Raw genomic sequence first — 18445 nt, forward strand, 5'->3', positions numbered from 1 at the left:
CATGCCAGTGGGGCTTGGTGCTCCTCTCCATGCCTAGGTGAGGCCCAGGGACCACTGTGGCCCAATTAACTGTACCTTTGGGGGCATATCTGAAACATGGATGACCTGCAAAGCAGTTAATGTGACTTGATCATGGGAGTTATAACCATCCAATACACAAAGCCAGTGACAAAACAACCTAACTTTACGAACTTTCAGGTCAGCACTTGTTCAGTCCGTCCCTTTCTTGGCTTTTATCAATTTAATTCTGGATGAGGAAATGTTAGTAATAAAAACAGGCAACAGCACTAGGGCCTCAAAGCCTTTACTTTTGTGACCCTACTTAAAGCACTCACCCTCACCCAGCTGGGTGCCATTTACTTATGCTTTTCTTCCCTCTTGTCTACACATGGGCGTCACGAAAGCAGTCTCTCTCAGGTAGTGCTGCGTAGTAAACATCTGACTTCGGCCTTCACAGGTAGGAGGACAACCAAGTAATCTGTGGAATCGAAAATGGGTTTATGTCCTGGTTTGGCCCTAAAGCTGCAGTTCTCAGCCTTAGCTGCCCATTACAATCACCGAGAATCAGGAAGCTTGTGAACTCTTGATGTCCTGGCCACAGCCCAGTCTCCAGGGTGAGGTCCAGACATCACCAATCATCAAAGCTCCCAGGTGACTCTAGCGTCAGGCCAGGATGAGACCCACTGCCCTAAAGCTAAATGGGTAAAGTTCTGAGTTGAGGGGTCACCAACTAAAAGAAAAGCCAAGTCCTCATTCCTGCAGCGCAGATCGCTGGCCTGCTTTGCAGGTATAGGGAATGAAGGTTGGGAGTGGGACAGAAGGTACCTTATTGTTTCCAAAACCCAAAACAAAATGGAACAGCATCGAGCTCAGAAAAGCACTTTTTATTTGAGGCAAAGAGAAGTCTGACTAAAAGGATTACAGTTCCAAGAGTCAAAACTCAACTGTTAGTGGCACTATTTTGACTTTATAGATTTTGCTTCTCCTTGGTCAGAAAAGGGTATTCAGGTTTTATTTTCCTCAGCTGGGCAAAAAGGGCAAAGAAAACTGGAAGAGGCTTTTACTCTACTGATACTGCTCTTCAGACCCAACATCAAGCTAGACAAGCCCTCACTGGTCAGTCTGAAGCTTGCTGTTCCAGCTAAGGCCGTACTATATTTGCAAGGAAGATGAGGCAGGAAAAACAGGTACAGGTCACTTGGGCAGAGCAGGCATCCACAGCTTCAGAACTCTTCATTGAAGGGGTAATCCTTGTGGTTGGCACAGCTGTCAGGAGAAAAGAGAACACACATCTGCTTTTCAAGGAAGCGATTTTCGCTATGACAAACTCTTAATACACAGAAATGCTAAGTGTCTCGATTATAGGCAAAAGTAGAGGCCTCGGAGGCAACAAGCCAGTTCTGAGTCTTCAGAAGTCTGCAGCTGGGGGCAGCGGCTCACCCCCCAGGCCCCTCTGCCACGGGCTGTCACCAAGCACGTGTGTGACGGACACCGTCCTCCCCACGTGCCCAGTACTGTGCCTGGGGCGTGGAGGGCGGCAATAGGATTCCTGCCTCCCAGTAGTTTAGTCCAGCTGGCAGCACCAGATAGCATCTTACTGTCTTAATAAGAGGATGGAAAGAGCAAAGAGGTAATGATGTAAGAGATGTTAAAAGTCTATTTGTGACTGAATCCCAAAGGATGAGTGAAACACTATCAAATGCTCCAAGGACACCGGAGACACCTGCAGAAGAAGCCTCCTGTATGAGGGGGAGGAGAAGAGAGCCCAACACAATAGTTGAGGATTTGATACTGGAAACACAAGGGCAAGAACAGGGTTAAGAGGTGCAGGTGTGTTTGCCAAGGCTCACCGTCCATCTGCTAGGGCCAATGGCTTGTGCTGGGAACACAATGGCAAGAACATTGGAAAGACTGGCTAGGCAGGGTGTGAAAGGCCCAGAGGGAACCCAGCTTGCAGTATATAGCTCTTACTCAAATATTCACAGCTCCCTGGGAGGCCTGGGGGTATCGGGGGCCAGCCTCTTCCTCCCCACTCCAACCCCGACCCACTCCCACCATATCAGTAGTGCACAGACAATCTGACAGCTATTTGTAGAATAGCACTGGAGGGTGGGAGGAGTCTAAATGGAAAAGAAACAATTACAAAATCACTGTAGTTTGTCAGCCCCAAAGCACTTCAGTATACTCTGCCCACAGTGGGAGGCGAAACGGAAAAGTGAATGAATGGGATAGATTCCGAAAGAACAGATACAGCTTGGTGACTGATTCACGTCTCTTTCCCTTGCTTATTAGATCCAAAAAAGATTTTTTTTTCTTTTTTTGAGACAGAGTCTCACTGTGTTACCCAGGCTAGAGTGCCGTGGCGTCATCCTAGCTCACAGCAACCTCAAACTCCTGGGCTCAAGCAATCCTTCTGCCTCAGCCTCCCGAGTAGCTGGGACTACAGGCATGCGCCACCATGCCCGGCTAATTTTTTCTATATATTTTTAGTTGTCCGATTAATTTCTTTCTATTTTTAGTAGAGACGGGGTCTCGCTCTTGCTCAGGCTGGTCTTGAACTCCTGAGCTCAAACAATCCGCCCGCCTCGGCCTCCCAGAGTGCTAGGATTACAGGCGTGAGCCACCACGCCCGGCCCAAAAAAGATTTTAATGTCTAAAGGTTAAGTACCTTTTAATAAGGGTGTGGGTGTTGATAAGCTCTGTTTGTGGCCTAGAGTCTGAGGTTACAGTGTGACAGGAACAGCCTCACCAGGCACGCACTTGCCTGAGGACAGGAGAGTAACTTGGCAGACGTCTGCCTGGGGCTGTGGCTGAAGCCACCAGTGGAGCAAACTCTGAACCACAGGGCGTGGACACAGAGGTGGAAAGAGAAAGCTGGCACCATACCCCTCTCAGGGAATGTTCAAATTGTGCTTAGAAGAGGAAGTGCCGAAGAAGAGAGAAACAGCCCAGACAAGAACAAGGACGGTGACAGAGGAGTAGGGTCTTAGTCTCCACTGAAAAATGGGAAGTTGCTTCTTGAAAGCAGAAAGTTTTAAACATTAGTTATGGTACTGGTAGGAAAAGAAAAAACCCTTCCAGAAATCTCCCTCAGATTCCAAACAATAATTCAGAGGAAATACAAAGAACCAGGGAATGTGCAGCTGGAGGGGCCTTTAGTGCCTCTGTTGGTCAGAGCAGATAAGCGACATTCTCAGAGTCATGTGGCTTACTAGCCTCAGAGCTGGGATGGCCAATCCCCAGCACCACAGTCTCCCTACGACACCCCTTTTATTAGAGGCAGTAAGACCAAGAGTCCCAGGCAAATTCTGCCAGAATTTGACTCAGGGCCACCTGAGATCATCTGGTTTCAGAGGAGCCACTGAGATTTAAAAATTAAAAGCCAAAATAGGTAATTATTTCAGGTTAGGCTGACAGTGACTCTGGGTAGATCTCTTGGCATTTTCCCCATGGCTTTGTGCAGTTCAGCTGATGCAGGTTTAAATGTTTCCTGCTGGGTGTGGATGCCAACGCAAGGTAACATGCAACAGCAAGACAGCTGTGACAAAAGGGCGTGGCATTAAGGCCGTTCTTTTGTCCTGCAGCATCTGATGACTGGGAACTGATGGGCAGACTGGACTCACTCACCTCATCAAGGCACAGACCCTCCAGTTTCTGTTGTAGCTGAGTAAGGTGGTCACATCCTGGCTGCTCAGTTCAAAGTCAAAGACCTAAAAAAAAAAAAAAAAATCCTGTAAACTCTGCAAATAAAAGTCAAAGCCAGAATATTATGCAGGAGCAGATGAGTTGTCTTCCATGGCCTTGAGCAGGGAGGAGCAGTAAGGATTATCATGAACACAGAGGATTATCACGTTTCTACTCAGGGAAGGCACATGTTTTGGCTAGGTACTACATGGAACAATGTAAACAGTCATTCCCTTCCAGAACCTCCAAGCAAAATGATACTTTTTATTCCATTTATTTCAAAAACACTACCAAGTACTTCTGTAATGAGCACCAGTGATGAATATAATGATGGATAATATGACAGGTGTCTTTGCCTCTGTTTACAACAAAGCAAACAAAGGACAGAGGTATTTAAACAGCTATAATACCAAGAATAATTAATTACACACTGTATAAGAGCTTAAAATAGAGTACTCAGGAAGACGTGAGGTATTAGAAATGAATTCCAACTGGGGAACTGAAGGACATGACCAAAGAGGAGATGGTATTTGAGATGGCCTAATAAGGTTTTCACAGAGAGGGCAAGAAAGGTGTTATCAGTCAGAGAGAAGCACTTGCATGAAGGTAGCAGACTGCGTTGGAAGAACTCAGCTGGCAGGGAGGCTGGGAGGCAGGCAGGCAGGCAGACAGACATGAGGCAGGCAGACAGGTAGGTAAGGCAGGCAGGCAGCAGCAGTGGGTGGGAGCCAGGAGGGGCCGCCCATACAGCCAGAGCCAAGCAGGGCCCTTAGCCTCAGAAGATCAGAGAAAGAGGCTGCTACAGACCCTGTGATTACCACTATGGAAAAATGCACAAAGACTATACAGTAAGATGAAAAAATAATAAAATTAGGTTAGCATTTTGAGATTAGTCGTTTAAGTTTTTTTCTTTTCTAATACCGTAAAAAAATAAAACATGAAAACAAAGGATCCATCTCTAGTAGGATGATACGCCTTTATTCCCACGGTGGCCACTGTTCTGCCACTGTATCTTGACTAGTGAAATCTGTATGTAAGAAGAAAACTATCTCCTCTGCTAAACAATAAGCCCCACTCCCCTCCCCCACGCTCACCCTCACCCTCACCCCAGCCTCCTAGGTGACAAGTGGCATGTGTTACTGGTCAGCCTCTGGCCAGTGGAACCAGGCAAAATTAACTGCTCGCTGTGGGAACAGAGCTGTTGGTTTGCTGAGGGGGCCCCATGGCCATGGCTATGCCACACTCTGAGCCAGATCCTGGGTGAAGGAGGAGCGTCCCTGGCAGAGCCACTTTGCTCAGTGGGAGCAGAGGCTCCTGGGCCATCAGGAACCTCCTGTAGCAGCTCTCCTCCCAGCCTGGCCCCCTCTCCCTGGTGCAAGAAAGAGCCAGGCAGGCAGGGAGGCAACTGCAGGCAGCCCCGGCTGGTCTCAAGGGTGCTCTGGGTGCCCAAACAAAACACTCCCTGGTTCCCTGACACAAGCCCACGCTCTGCCCGTTATCACACGGGCTCTTTGCAGAGCTAGTGGGTGGGCTAAGTAGTCTCGAGGGTCCTTTGCAAACCCTGAGCTTATCAGCACATTTCTTGAGCAGTTACTAAGGCATCACGGTGTGTGAAGTGCTTTGATGCATCATCTTATTTAATCTTCCTAACAACACTTGAAATAGTTATCTTACAGATGAGGAAACTGAGGCATGGGGCAGTTATGTAACTTGTCCAAGATCATATAGCTGGTAACTAATGGTGCTCCCATGCAAACCCAGGCAGAGTTGCTCAAAAGTGAGGTTTTCTCAGGAAAAATGCTTGATGTTATTTGAGAGCCCCAGCAAATGTGTGGCCCCATAGCACGGGGCCACTGAGGCAGAGGGCCTGCCCCCCGCACACGGCTCCACCAATGAAGAATCAGTCTCGAGTCCACGGTTTGCTCACTGCAGCTTACTGAAGCCAGCTCCCTGTCCTGAGAGAGGACAGGATGGTGGGGCTCCCACAGATGACAATCCAGGGATGGGATGAGAGGCCCTGTGAAGAGTCTTCCCATCCCCTACTCCCCTGAGGAAGGCCAGGGCTGACCAGCTGGGACATTACCTTAAAGTTCTCAGCAATGCGTTCGGGTGTCACAGACTTGGGGATCACCACCAAGTTCCTCTGCATGGGGAACCGGATCAGAACCTGTGAACCCAGAGAGGTGACAAGTGTGCATGTACACCAGGCACTCCGTATCTCCATCTCACTCAACCTCACACACATAACCCGAAGAGGAACGTGCTACAACTTCACAGGTGAGGAAAGAGAGGCTCTGAGATGTTCAGGTCACACGTAGCAGCAGGAAGGGGTCACATTCAAAGCCAGATCTGACTGTAGGGTCCAGCTCGTAGCCACTGTGCCATGTGCTTCAGTGTTTCCAGGTATATTAGGAGACCACAGCGAGACTTTCCACCGCTAGGAACTCATGCTACACCTGGGAGTTAGAGAACATTTCCCACACAGCTGATAGTAAGAGCTCTTATATTTGTACAGAGATGAACTCCCACATAAATTACCAAATGCTGACCCTTGTGGCAGTCTATCAGGCAGGCAGCGGGGGCAGGTACTGTCACCGTAATAGCCCGCGGCAGTCTTCTGAAGTCCTAATCCGTGCACTTTCTACTACACACTCCAGGACCCCAAAACTGCACTTCCAGTGAGGGCCTGAGGGGCTCCATCACCACTCCCTCTTGGCTAATGGGGACCAGCAAGAATGCAGGGAGTCCTGGGAACAGTCACGAGCACCTGGAAACGGCTGTACCTGGGCTGGAGTTTTATTGTGCTTGGCTGCAATCGCCTTGATCCTGGGATCCTCCAAAAGGGATGGGTCATCGGGCTTAGCCCTGAGGACGGAAAGATGGTCCGGGTCAATAACCGTCATCACTGCCACTCAAGGCAGCCAGCAACCCAAACCCTAATCCTCCCATCCTGAATTTTTTTTTTTAGTCATTTCTAATCTTCGCCAAGTGACAAGAGAACGCGACCCCGTAGAAAGCTCACCAGGGCCTGTCGGGAGAGCCAAGAGGGCTGTAGGCAGTCACCACGATGCCCTTGGACTGGCAGTACGAGACTAACTTCTCCTGAGTTAAGTACGGGTGGCACTCAATCTGCAAATGCAAACGGGAGGGCTGACGTTGGCACTGAGGGCACAAGTTGACCTCACACAGATGAAGTTCCCCTTGCTAAAGTCCCTTCCTACCCCTACGAATGTCATACCACCCAGATAAGCTACAACTTTCTACATTTCCCAGCTAGTGTCTTTGACATTCAGAACAATGATCTTGTCACTGATGTTCTACGGCCATAGGCCCTAAAGGCCTTTTCTGGCTTTAGCCATTTATCAACTGTCACAGGTCCAGGGATCTCAACAGCTGAGTGCTGCTCGTATATCAGAACCCAAGTCGTATATCAGAACCCAAGTCGTCACAAGCCAGGCTTAACCCTTTCTCTCCTGCAAGTTTCCACTCCCAGACATGCCCTGTCATGCTGAATCATAACCCAGGACACTGGCCAGGCCCCGGAGCTGCCTCCTGGCCACTCGCTGGGTGATGTGGACAGGAAATAACTACTGGGATCAGACAGTAAAACAAGATCGCATCAACTCCAGCTTCCCCGGTGGATTTTACCTGGTTAACCGCTGGCTTATACTTTAAGCCAGGTTTGTTCAAGATCCTCTCAATCTGGAGATGGTTGAAGTTGGAGATGCCAATAGCTGCCACCAGCCCTTCATCCACCAGCTCTTCCATGGCCTAAAGAGAAAGGAGCGTGTGGTGCAGAATGAGCCCAGAAAGGACAAGGATCAGAAGCATCTTTCATAGCAGTTTAACAGACCCTGCCCTCATTACTCAGTGCAGGCTAGTCAGAGATTTCCGAAGCCAAGAGACAGTAACACAAAAGCCAGGTCGGCTTCAATGAGACAAGAAGAGCAAAAAACAGTGCTAGGGTGACAAAATGCAATGTAAAGAAAACACAGAGTAGATCGCTCCTAAGGAGAACAGGGAACCAGCAATTAGGAATAAGGTTCAATCAGGGACCATCTCACCGTCCATGTGTCCAAAACATCTGTGTCACTAGGAATCACGTTGCCTGCTTCATCCAATGGGAAAAATTCCTTCCCAGCCTGTCGTTATAATCAAAATCGAACAAAACAATCAGTAACAGCCCCTCACAGACCTGCTGGGGGAAGATTCATCTAAAAAAATTCGAAACCACCACAGCTAGCTAAGTTTTTGGAAGATAATCAAGGGCCAATCTGTGTGCCAGTATGAAAAGGAAACAGCCAGCCAGTCCTAGAAGCCCCAGACATTTTTCCATCAAATGAGTGGGAGCAGGGAGACTGTCCGATAGACATATGGACAATACTCAGTCACCGAGATTAGCCCCACCATGGACTGCAGCATGTGGACAGGGGAAGGACTCCAGACCAGGACTCATGGGGCTCAAGTCCTGGTGGTCACTGGCCTATAAAACCACCACCTAGTCAAGCCTTGCTGGCTTATCATGGAAAACAAAAGAGGAAAGACAAGTCCCCCCTCGGTATGCTCCAGTGCAATAAAACAGAACCCCAGGATAAAAGCCACACACATGCAACCTGGCTGAGAGCAGAAAACTGAGCCAGTGGCTAGATAGGAGGCAAAAGGCATAATAACTCTAGAGTTCTTATTGTACAAAGAACAAGGCTGCCAATGAATACTGATCTGGCTTCTGCAGGATGGGGTATGTGTGTACAATCTAAGTGGGGACTCACACACATGTGGGGTGGGTGTGTGCAAGTGCCTGGAGGCAGAGGGGGAAGCAGGGCATGGCGGGGGCTGACTGTGCCGCATGGCCGTGTGTAGGACAGACAGCCACCCTTTGCTGACATCAAGTTTTAAATTACACAACCACCAAATGGCAAAGACTGGTGCTCCTCAAAGGGTAGAAATGAGTCACTGATGGTTTGGATTCTGATGGCCTGGGTGGGACCTGAGACTGATTTCTTCTTCTTTTTTTTTTTTTTTTTTTGAGACAGAGTCTCACTGTGTTGCCCGGGCTAGAGTGCCGTGGCATCAGCCTAGCTCACAGCAACCTCAAACTCCTGGGCTCAAGCGATCTTCCTGCCTCAGCCTCCCGTTGATTTCTAAAAAGCTCCCAGGGGATGCCTTTGCTGCTGGTCCATGGGCCACACCTTGTGTAGCAAGGACAGAGAGGCTACCCACACATGAGCTGCTAATAAGGGAGCTCAAAACACACCAGAGGTTGCACCTGAGCCACAGGGGATCTGGGCTGAGTCTTGCACCTCATACCTTAAAGCCCGTCGGCCAGTGAATAAGGTAGAGGTCCAGGTAGTCCAGCTGCAGGTCCCTGAGCGTATTCTTGCAGGCCTCTTTCACCATGCTCTTCTCATGGTACGTGCACCACAGCTGAAGCCAGTGAGAAAGCACATCTCATCACTCCCCAGCACAAGGCTGCTTCCTGGCTGGGGGACAGACAACTCCAAGACAGAGCACTCTCCTCTCCCCACAACCTATGCATTTCACCGTGATGCTATGAATGGCTGGGGGGAGTTTCCACTTCACACTATGGATGCTAACTTTCCAAAGAAAGGTAGGATGACCAGGTCAAGGAAACCTTGCAAAAGGACCAAAGAAAAGGCATAAAATAAAATAGAATGGATAGGTCAGCCTCAGGCCCTAAACATGAGTTCTCAAGGCAATTTTCCCACCAGGCTGGTCTTTGTGGAGCCAGCCTCACTCACCCACCCACCCGACATCCTGTGCACAGCAATAGCCTCTGCCAGCAGCGGAGCTTCGTCTACAGATGGGAGCCAAGTTCCGTCCCTGAAGGTAATTCCTTGGAAAGGAAGCACCAACCCTTCATCAGCTTCATCAGTATGGGGCTCTAACGAATGGGTCCAGATGGAACGACTGCCTAACAGAGAGCAGTGGACGGGCAAGCTGTGGAGCCCTCTAGGGCCTTGGGGAACATGTTTCCCCTAGAAGAATCACCTGCCAAGTGGTAACAGTGGTTGTACTCAGAGTACGGACTTGGCTCCTACACTGCTGCTGCCATTGGATAAACGTGAACTAGAGTCCCTCCCACGGGGTCCCCTGCAGAGTGGCACCTTGCTAACGATGAAGAGCTCCTTCCGTGTCACCACCTGCTCCTTGAGCTTCTGATGGATGGCCAACCCCACCTCCTGCTCATTCTGGTACACATGGGCGCAGTCGATGTGGCGGTACCCGATGTCAATCGCTACCTTCACAGCCTCGGTCACCTGGCCTGGAGAGGACTGAAATGAAAAAGAACGTAACCCACGGAGGCAAAACAAAACAGAACACAGAGATTGCACGCAGCTAATGGAGAGGGGCAGTGCAAACCACTGACCCTTGCTGAAGCACCTGTTCTTTACGTTCAGCAGAGACAGGCCAGGGTATACTTCTGAAGCAGTATTCTAAACTCTCAGCCCTCAGACATGGGGAATTGAGGTGAAATGCTGCATTATTTCACTGTAGGAGAATCTGACAGCTACTTAATAGCAGTGTAGGTCACTTTTAAAAGACATGCTGAAGCCGTCTTGTTTCCTTGCCTCTTCACATCCACTGATCAATCAACCAATGTATTAAAAAAAAAACAAAACTCCCCACTTTCTGAATCCTGAGATACTAAGGGAAACCGCTGCCTTAAAGTAGCTCAAAATATTTCAAAAATAGCTGTGCTATTGACCTCAATTCCCACTGGTTCCCGAGGCCAGCCAGTCACTGCCTGCCCTTTCCGTTTTGTCAGGCATGGACTCTGGCCCTGACGATCACTTGTGTTTAAGCAGTTCTGAGAGATGATCATGAACAATGAAGTCACGAATGTTACAGATGCTGACTCAAAGGCCTGTGTGTTAATTCTTACCACATGAAGATCCGCTTCAAGAGGTGGAGATGGGGAGATGGCCCCTCAGAGATATTAGCAGAGAGAAAAGAGTTGAAAGGTAGGAACCATGGAAGATCCCCATATGGTCTGTGGTCAGCCCAGCAAATGACCGAATGGGTGTCCACGCCCAAACCATCTGACCACCGGAGTGACCAGAACAGGTATGGCGAGCCTGGCCGCTGAGGAGGAAGGAAGTGCCTGCATAGCATCGAGCTTCACAAGCACCCAGACAGACTGCACAGACACGTCCTTCACCTCTGTGCTGCTCCTGGTCTGATGAGAGAGCTGAACAAGAAACGTGTGTGCAACCGACTGTTGAGTGAACAGAGCGCATTCCTTTGGAGAGCTGGGGTGGAAACAAATGAAAAGAAAAACTCCCCAGGGCCATCAGCAGTTGCAGACATCTGTTTTGACATCAGCTGTTTTGAACGGGCAGGAGGGAAGGACACAGCCCACTAGAACAAGCCCAGTACCAGAGCGTGTCAGCAGCCGAGCTGGCTCCCCACCACAGGGGGACCTGAGAAGCCAGGCAGGGGTGCTAGTCTCAGGTGTGAGTTCACAGAAGGCCTTCGGATGATCTGGCAACATCCTATGTCCCTGGAGGACCGCAGAAGCTGCACCTGCAGGCTTCCCCACCCTTCATGATTGAAGGAACAGTAAGCAGAGAAGACAATCCCAGCATGACCAGAAAAGAATGACCTGCCACAGGTTTTCCATGGTGTCCCAGGCACAGCCATCACTGATGTGAGCAAGGAGGGCAGAGCACAACCCTGCCCAAGAGAAAGAACAACTGGGAACCCAGGTGAGGAAAAGTATTTGCGCAGCATACACTCAGCTTTCTTCTGGCTTAACGGCACCTTAACTGATTTTCCTCTGAGGAGCTGCTCTGCTGCTGCGTGCCCTGTCCTGTGCCTGCCTGGCCACTTCACAGCCCCAAGCCCTGGACAGAGGGGTGCACACACTTCCCAGGCCTGACCTAGCCACATACCACCTGCCACAGTGACTGGCGCAGGGGCGGGAACATGGCCCAAGCCAGGCAGTGAGACTCCATCTTTGGACTTGAGCTGGAACTACTGAGACAAGCTCTGGTTCTGCTGGGGTCCCTGTGCTGGGAGAATGTGAGCCTGGCGCTGCGGGAGGAAAGCCAAAGGAGACCGAATCCTGGATAATCAAAGTCAGCAACTGTCGTTTGGGAGGTCAATGGATCCCCACTCCATATATTCATTTTTCATTTTTTTATTTTCTGCTTAAGTTGGTTTTTCAGTTCCTTGGACTCAGAAGAGCACAGACTAGGAAAATCAAGGTTGCGAATGGTTGGCATAAAACTAAAAAAAAGTTCGTGTGACATTTTTATAGAAAGTCAAAGACAGATATGATGGCAAGAGGTCATGAAGAAGCTGACTTCATAAGCTTGGTGTATTTTTAAGATGTTTTAGCTGTTCAAACTTGTTTGTCTCTTGGAACAGTGACACAAAAGGTATAATTCTCTATGGTTCGAGATGGATCATGAGCCATGTAATATTAATTCCAAGAACTGTTACTTTACAATGTTCCCTTAAGCAAAATTGAATTTGCTTTGAACCTTAGTTTTGCACAGACTGATAATAAACCTCTAAATCTTGCTAAACCGAAATGTGGATTTTTTAAAATACAGAAACAAAACTGGCAAAAACTGAACTAAGATTACCTTTTTTTTCATATCTGGGATATAGTATGCAGCTATAGTTGAACAAGCAGTCTTTAAAAGCTGTTGTGAAACAAGCCAGCAGGTAAAAATAAAAGCTGCACCGTTATACTAAATTAGAGGTTTTTGAAAAATCCAACTAGTTTTCATGCTGGGTAGAGGTTGCCTGATTAGTATGGAATCTGATAAATTCAAAGAAAGTTTACCTTAGCTTTAGACCTTTGCTTTAGGTCCTAAGTTAGTTCCTTATGGGATTGGTATGTATGAATACATAGCTGTTTGTAACATTCTTTATTTGGAAATTTGAGATAATCAAAATATTAATACCAATGTCCTGCCAGGGTAAGGGTACATTGCAGAGCTGAACTTTGAGTTACTGTGCAAGATTTTTTTTTTTTCATGCTGTCATTCATAATGTTTTGTGAGCATCCTTGGGATTAAAGCTTTGGTTACAACTGTAAAAAAAAAAAAAAAACAACAGCAGCTGCCGCTTCCTGACTGCCAACAGCATACTGATTAGCTGGAGACACACGTCCTGGGAAGGTGACCAAAGGGCTATCAATGCTGATAAGGGAAAAAAATCACCTTCTGGAATAAAAATGTACCAGAATCCACAACTACATTCAACATTAGTTATCTCGATGTTGAACCCTTCCCTGAAGAGACTAATTTCCCTTATCAATAATGAAACAGCCAACTTAAGTTCTGGTGAGAAACCATTCTATAAACTTGGGAACGCTAAAATGATTACAGTGTCTCCCCATTCCATGTCAACACAGGGAAAATGCAAACAGAAGGAAACAGTCCAGATTGAGACTTATAAAAGAAGATAAATCATGAAAACATGCTTCTACCTGTAGAAACCCAAATGAAACACCCAAATTACAAACAGCTGAATTGCACAAATCCTACATGTTTCTAACCCAGTCCTGCCACTAATCTGTCTTGTGATTTGGGCAAATCCACGCATGCCCGTTCCCCTTGGACCGTCTGCCTCCTCAAAGCTCTACATTGGGCAGCAACTTTACAATGTTCTGGGCTGATGGCACCAAGTGATGGCAGTGAGAAGCCTCTGCCTCTGAGTTCCCCACTTCTACAAGCTCTACTTCCTCATTTTATAGCACTCACAGGCCAGCCAATACCAACTGAGATAATATCAGCGTCTCTCTCACACAGATACACACAACACTCCTTTTAAGACCTAACCTTGGATTACAGACTCACACCTGTAATCCCAGGGCTTTGGGATGCCAAGGTGGGAGGATTGCTTGAAGTCAGGAGTTTGAGATCAGCCTGGGTAACACAGCAAGATCTGTCTTTACAAAATAATAATAAATTAACCGGATGTGGTGGCATGTGCCTGTAGTCCTACCTACCCAGGAGGCTGAGGCAGGATGATCACTTGAGCCCTGGAGTTCAAGGTTGCAGTGAGCTAAGATCGCACCACTGTACTCCAGCCTGGGCTCTAAAAAAACGAAACAAAAACAAAACCTAATCCTCTTCCCTTTTGCTTGTGGGTTTTGCTAGTTACTTGAGGATATTATTCCTCCCTCTACTTCCTCTGGAAGTCAAAAAAGAAAATCACAGCTCTAAAGAGAAAGATGGTTATAGGACAGTGTCTATAGTGAAAATAAAGTATACCTCAGAGATTGAATCCTTTGCAGTATTAACTATGGGGATCTCTGGGAAGAGGGAACTCTGTTCTTTTTGTTCTATTTTTTTTTTTTTTAATATCTCTAGTTAGCAGTTATTACTTTTGAAATGAAGTGGTGGGGGGAATAAAAGAAACTTTACTTTGGGGCGGAAAAAACCCATCTTGGGTAAGGAATATGAAAATAGTGTGCCAATGATAATCCTGGAGCAAGAAATGATGTGAACAGACTTAACGCGAACACGCGAGGGCAGACTCCAGACATCAACAAGAACAATAAATATCAAGGAACATCCAGAGAATGATTACCATGTGCTACCTCTTTCACGTACTATCCACAGTCAACAGAAAGCGTACTTTTCACTGTTTGATGGAGATAAACCAACCTCACTTGGCTCGTATGTCCAAATTCATTTTACAGTTTAATAATACAACTATGATTTCAAATGATAAACACTGACTGATGAAGAACCATCCTTCCCACTGCCTTATCACACTGAAACATAGTCGTCAATCTGGCTAATATTTTACATTAAAGCTCATAAACACATTTAGCAACAAGCACAGAGATTAAGTTCCTCCTGGTCTATTTTAATCACTCTGTCCTTAATTCTAAGACACTGCTTGCTGCTTCCACTTGTTTAATATGTGGATGGACCAAGACTGGACCTGTAGGGGCAGGACTTTTTTTAAATGTCATTGATCTTGAAGAGCGGAGGAGACGAAGGTCTGCAGGGAGACCAGGCAGCAGAGCAGTAAACCGAGCTCTAGTATTGGCTGCAATGTTCACAGTGCCTCTACTCTCTCTCCCATCCTCAGATTCGGGCCACCACAAGGACAAAGTGGCATGAAGTTTTTCTTGGCACATTTTCTTCTACTTCATGCATTCTCAAAAGGGGTGCTACAGTCTCCGAAGAGGCAAAAAGTGGTTCCTGGGAGGGCGGGGGGGACGAAAAAAACAATCTTAGTTTATAAAATGGCTGTGACTCTCTAAAGGGCTACAGGACATAAACAAGTGCACAGTATTATCAGTGATATTAAAATTTTATTGGGGGCAATTAGGGAAAAAATGTCTCACAAGGCTCCTAGGTGGGAAGGGAAGGTGATAATGGGGAAAAGATTGATAAACACAGTTGTACCTCCATTCTTAGCATCCCTAGCGTACATGGGAGAGTTACAATGACCATTTACTACCAACAATTTTTCAACTAGGTCAAAAACACTACGAGTAAGAGAACACTGGCTGCCATCAGAGGTCATCTGTTTTAAAAGCTTCCTGGCACTACAAGGCTGTGGGCTTAGTGACTATCCCAACGGGGAAGGCAAGACTGCCAGCAGGAAACCCTCTCTAAGCCACATGGGGTGTGGGGCAGAGATGGCCTCCCACCTGTGTGAAACCCTCACCTCTGAAAAGAGAAGGGAGTTTGAGGACTTTCAATAAAACAGTAGACTGGAGACTACTAGAGCCCTGCTGAGGGTCTGAATGGTACAACACAGCCACTATGATATGGAAAGTTCCATGAGAACAAGAAACTGCACCCACTTGTAGAGCTTCCTCCAGGTGTCACAAAGACAAGCAAAAGCCCACATCTTTATGGAGCATCTGTGAAGGAATCTATATCCAGGGGAAAGATATTAAGTCATTAACAAAAAAAAAAAAAAAAAAAGGAAATCTACCCCAAGTCCATACTTATACCATTTATTTCACCATTTTGCCCCTACCCACATGCCTCCATACAATTCTATACCAGCCCCACCTCCTCAACCCCGAAATACAAATGGACATTTTTACTGTATAGCTATCTCTAAAGTTATTTTACTTTTTCATATTAATTCAACACATAACTTCGGATACCTACTACCGTATTTGTCAGGCACTGTGAGAAAAGCTGAAAATAGTAGTGAACAAGATAGACACTATTTTAGATCTCAATGAACTTTGTCTGCCGGAATGCAGATTTTATGATGTTACTTTAAACAAATACACAGCTTTTTGGGGTGTTGAGTGCTCACATGAATCATGTGAAATCCACTTTTATAAAATTTTACTCCTTATTTACCCTTGAATAGTGATGTTCAAATGAAGGGTCCAGAAACTAGTTTCTAAATTATGACCACAGGTTTTTGGAAAAATGGAATAGAATAAAAATAACAGAATGCAGTATGGGTAAGTACTGTTTTAGCGAAACTTTTATTCCAGTTACACGTGTATGTCTGTGTGCTGCATCATGATATATGAAAAAAAAAAAAAAGACTGTATTTGCTTTTGCCAAGAAAGCTTCTTTTCACATCCCTTCCAAGAGCATAACCTACAACAGATGGAATTTAACTTGGTATCATGGTCATAATTCAATTACACCCTCAGAGCCACTACTGGGCTTTTTGGAAGAAACACAAATTATGTACTGATCATTTTGGCCAAGAAATACTTCCCATGGGTAGCAAATCTAAGACCCTTTCCTTAGCAACTTTATATTTACTAATTTTCAACCACAGGTTTTAAGGTAGAGATAAACACCTCTGTCCTACTTCAAACCATCTCACAGTACACTGAATCTTTTCTTTTTCCTTCTTTGTGTGTAAACATACAATGCCTACGTCCATATTCAAAGTTCATTTATGAGAAAAACCCAGGTTATAGCTGGTAAACGTAATATACGATACCCTAAACTAATTTACAAACTGCTTAAAAACACTGGATTTTACGCTGGGAGTGGTGGTTCCTGCCTGTAATCCAAGCAACTCGGGAAGCTGAGGTGGGAGGATTGCTTGAGGCCAGGAGTTCCAGGACAGCCTGGGCAACACAGGGAGGCCCTGTCTCTACAAATACTAAGAAAAAAATAACTGGGTGTGGTGGGCCTTGTCTGTTGTGAGAGATTGAGGCAGAAGGATCCCAGGAGTTTGAGGCTGCAGTGAGCTATGATCAGGCCACTCCACTCCCGCCGGGGAAACAGAGCCAGACCCCCACCTCCTGGAAAAAAAAAAATACTGGGTTTTGCCTCAGCTCCCACAACATCACCTTTCTGTGTTCCTCAATTTTCAGATACTCAGGCTATCATTTTTATTTTTTAAATCATTTTCTCATATCCTATTATTAAATTTTTCAGATAACCTATTATGATATTCATGTTCCATTTCCATTTTTATCAGGCAAGGCATTTCTCAGGCACACTGTATGAGGTATCTAAGTTTTCCGAGAAAAATGTTAACCCTGGTGCCTGTTATCGGTTATCAACTAGCAAAGGGGTGCCCAGATTCTCCGTGGAGTTCCACGGACCCCGGGCAGCCCGAGATCGGCCCGGCAAACGCGCGCCATCTAATTAAATTATCTGCCCTCTGCGGGCTCAACTTGAGACGCTTATTCCTGAGAGTAACAGCTGAACCGATTAAGGACAAACCGTTTACAAGCAAGGCAAAGGAGCCACCGGTGCCTGCGAAGAGCAAGGCTGGAAGCTCCGCTCGCACATCTCTCTCCGGGCTCGGTCTCCCGGGCTGCTCCGCCGTCCACCCAGGCACGGACGCCCACTTTCCCGGTCCGCCTTCCGTGGTTGTCCGCCCGCATTCCAACTGCGGCCTGGGGAGCTGCCCACCAAGCGTCGCCTGGGCGGCCTCCCGCGTGCGGCTCCCAAACCGAGGACCCCCGCGCGAAGCTCGAGGCCGGGCCCCGCTCTCCTCGGCGCCCCATCCCCACAGACCCGGCTCCAGCCCGCCGGTTCCCGGGACCCGGTGCCCGCACGCCGCGAGGCGAGTGTGGCTCCCAGCAGGCCGGGCGTCCGCCGTGCGACAGCTCGGGGTCACTTCGGGTCCCTCCCTGCCCCAGGCCGCACGGAGCCCGAAGCGAGCCACGGCACCGCGCCCCGCAGGGCACCTACCTTCCAGGTGCCCAGCCCCAGCATGGGCATCTTGGCGCCGGTGTTGAGCACAATGTGGCCGGCCATAGCTGCGCTTCGCAGACCCCCGCCCCGAACCGTGCGGCGGTGGCTGGGGCGCGGACCTTTAAATAGCCCGTGAGCCCCGAAGAAAGGGTGCCTGCAATTGGCGCGGGGCTGCGCGGACGAGCCTTCTGATTGGTCAGTCGTGTAGTCGCACGGGGGTCGGCGAGGACACTTCTTCCGCTAGGTCCCAGAGCCTCCGGATTCTTCCGGCCCCAACGGTTTGCCCATGTTCCAGGAGGCAGGGGAGAACTCACCAGCTGCTGTGGCGCGTGGAAAAGTGAGTGCTTTATCAAAAGTAACAGGCATCCTGTAATAAATAGACTAGAAAGAAGTTTTAATTTTATTTAAGAGCCCAGAAGAATACATTTGCCTACTGTCCAAATCTAGTTTGCTGCTCTTTGGGAATTTGACAGATGCCCTGCCCTTATCTGTACGAATCTTTATTGACTGCACGTGTAGTTTAGTGCACTTTATTTATAGAAAAAGGTACATGTCAGAGAAATGGCCTGCAACCGTTTTTCAGAACACCTTCATGAAATATGGGTTTGCCCAGCCTGTATGTAGCC

The 18445-nt window shown here is 47.6% G+C and overlaps 1 protein-coding gene across 1 annotated transcript; it reads right to left on the bottom strand.

The window, feature by feature from the left end:
* Positions 1-869: 869 nt before the first annotated feature.
* Positions 870-17969, bottom strand: AKR1B1 (aldo-keto reductase family 1, member B1 (aldose reductase)). The gene is made up of 10 exons (XM_012650617.1): positions 17817-17969; positions 9810-9977; positions 8992-9108; positions 7749-7826; positions 7333-7455; positions 6707-6813; positions 6468-6549; positions 5768-5851; positions 3628-3710; positions 870-1266 (listed from the first exon to the last, which is right to left on the bottom strand). Exons 1-10 carry the CDS (start codon positions 17880-17882, stop codon positions 1224-1226), a joined length of 951 nt encoding a protein of 316 aa, XP_012506071.1. The 5' UTR covers positions 17883-17969; the 3' UTR covers positions 870-1223.
* Positions 17970-18445: the final 476 nt, after the last annotated feature.

Source organism: Propithecus coquereli, unplaced genomic scaffold (assembly GCF_000956105.1).
Source record: "Propithecus coquereli isolate 6110/MARCELLA unplaced genomic scaffold, Pcoq_1.0 Scaffold335, whole genome shotgun sequence".
Classification (NCBI taxonomy): Eukaryota; Metazoa; Chordata; class Mammalia; order Primates; family Indriidae; genus Propithecus; species Propithecus coquereli.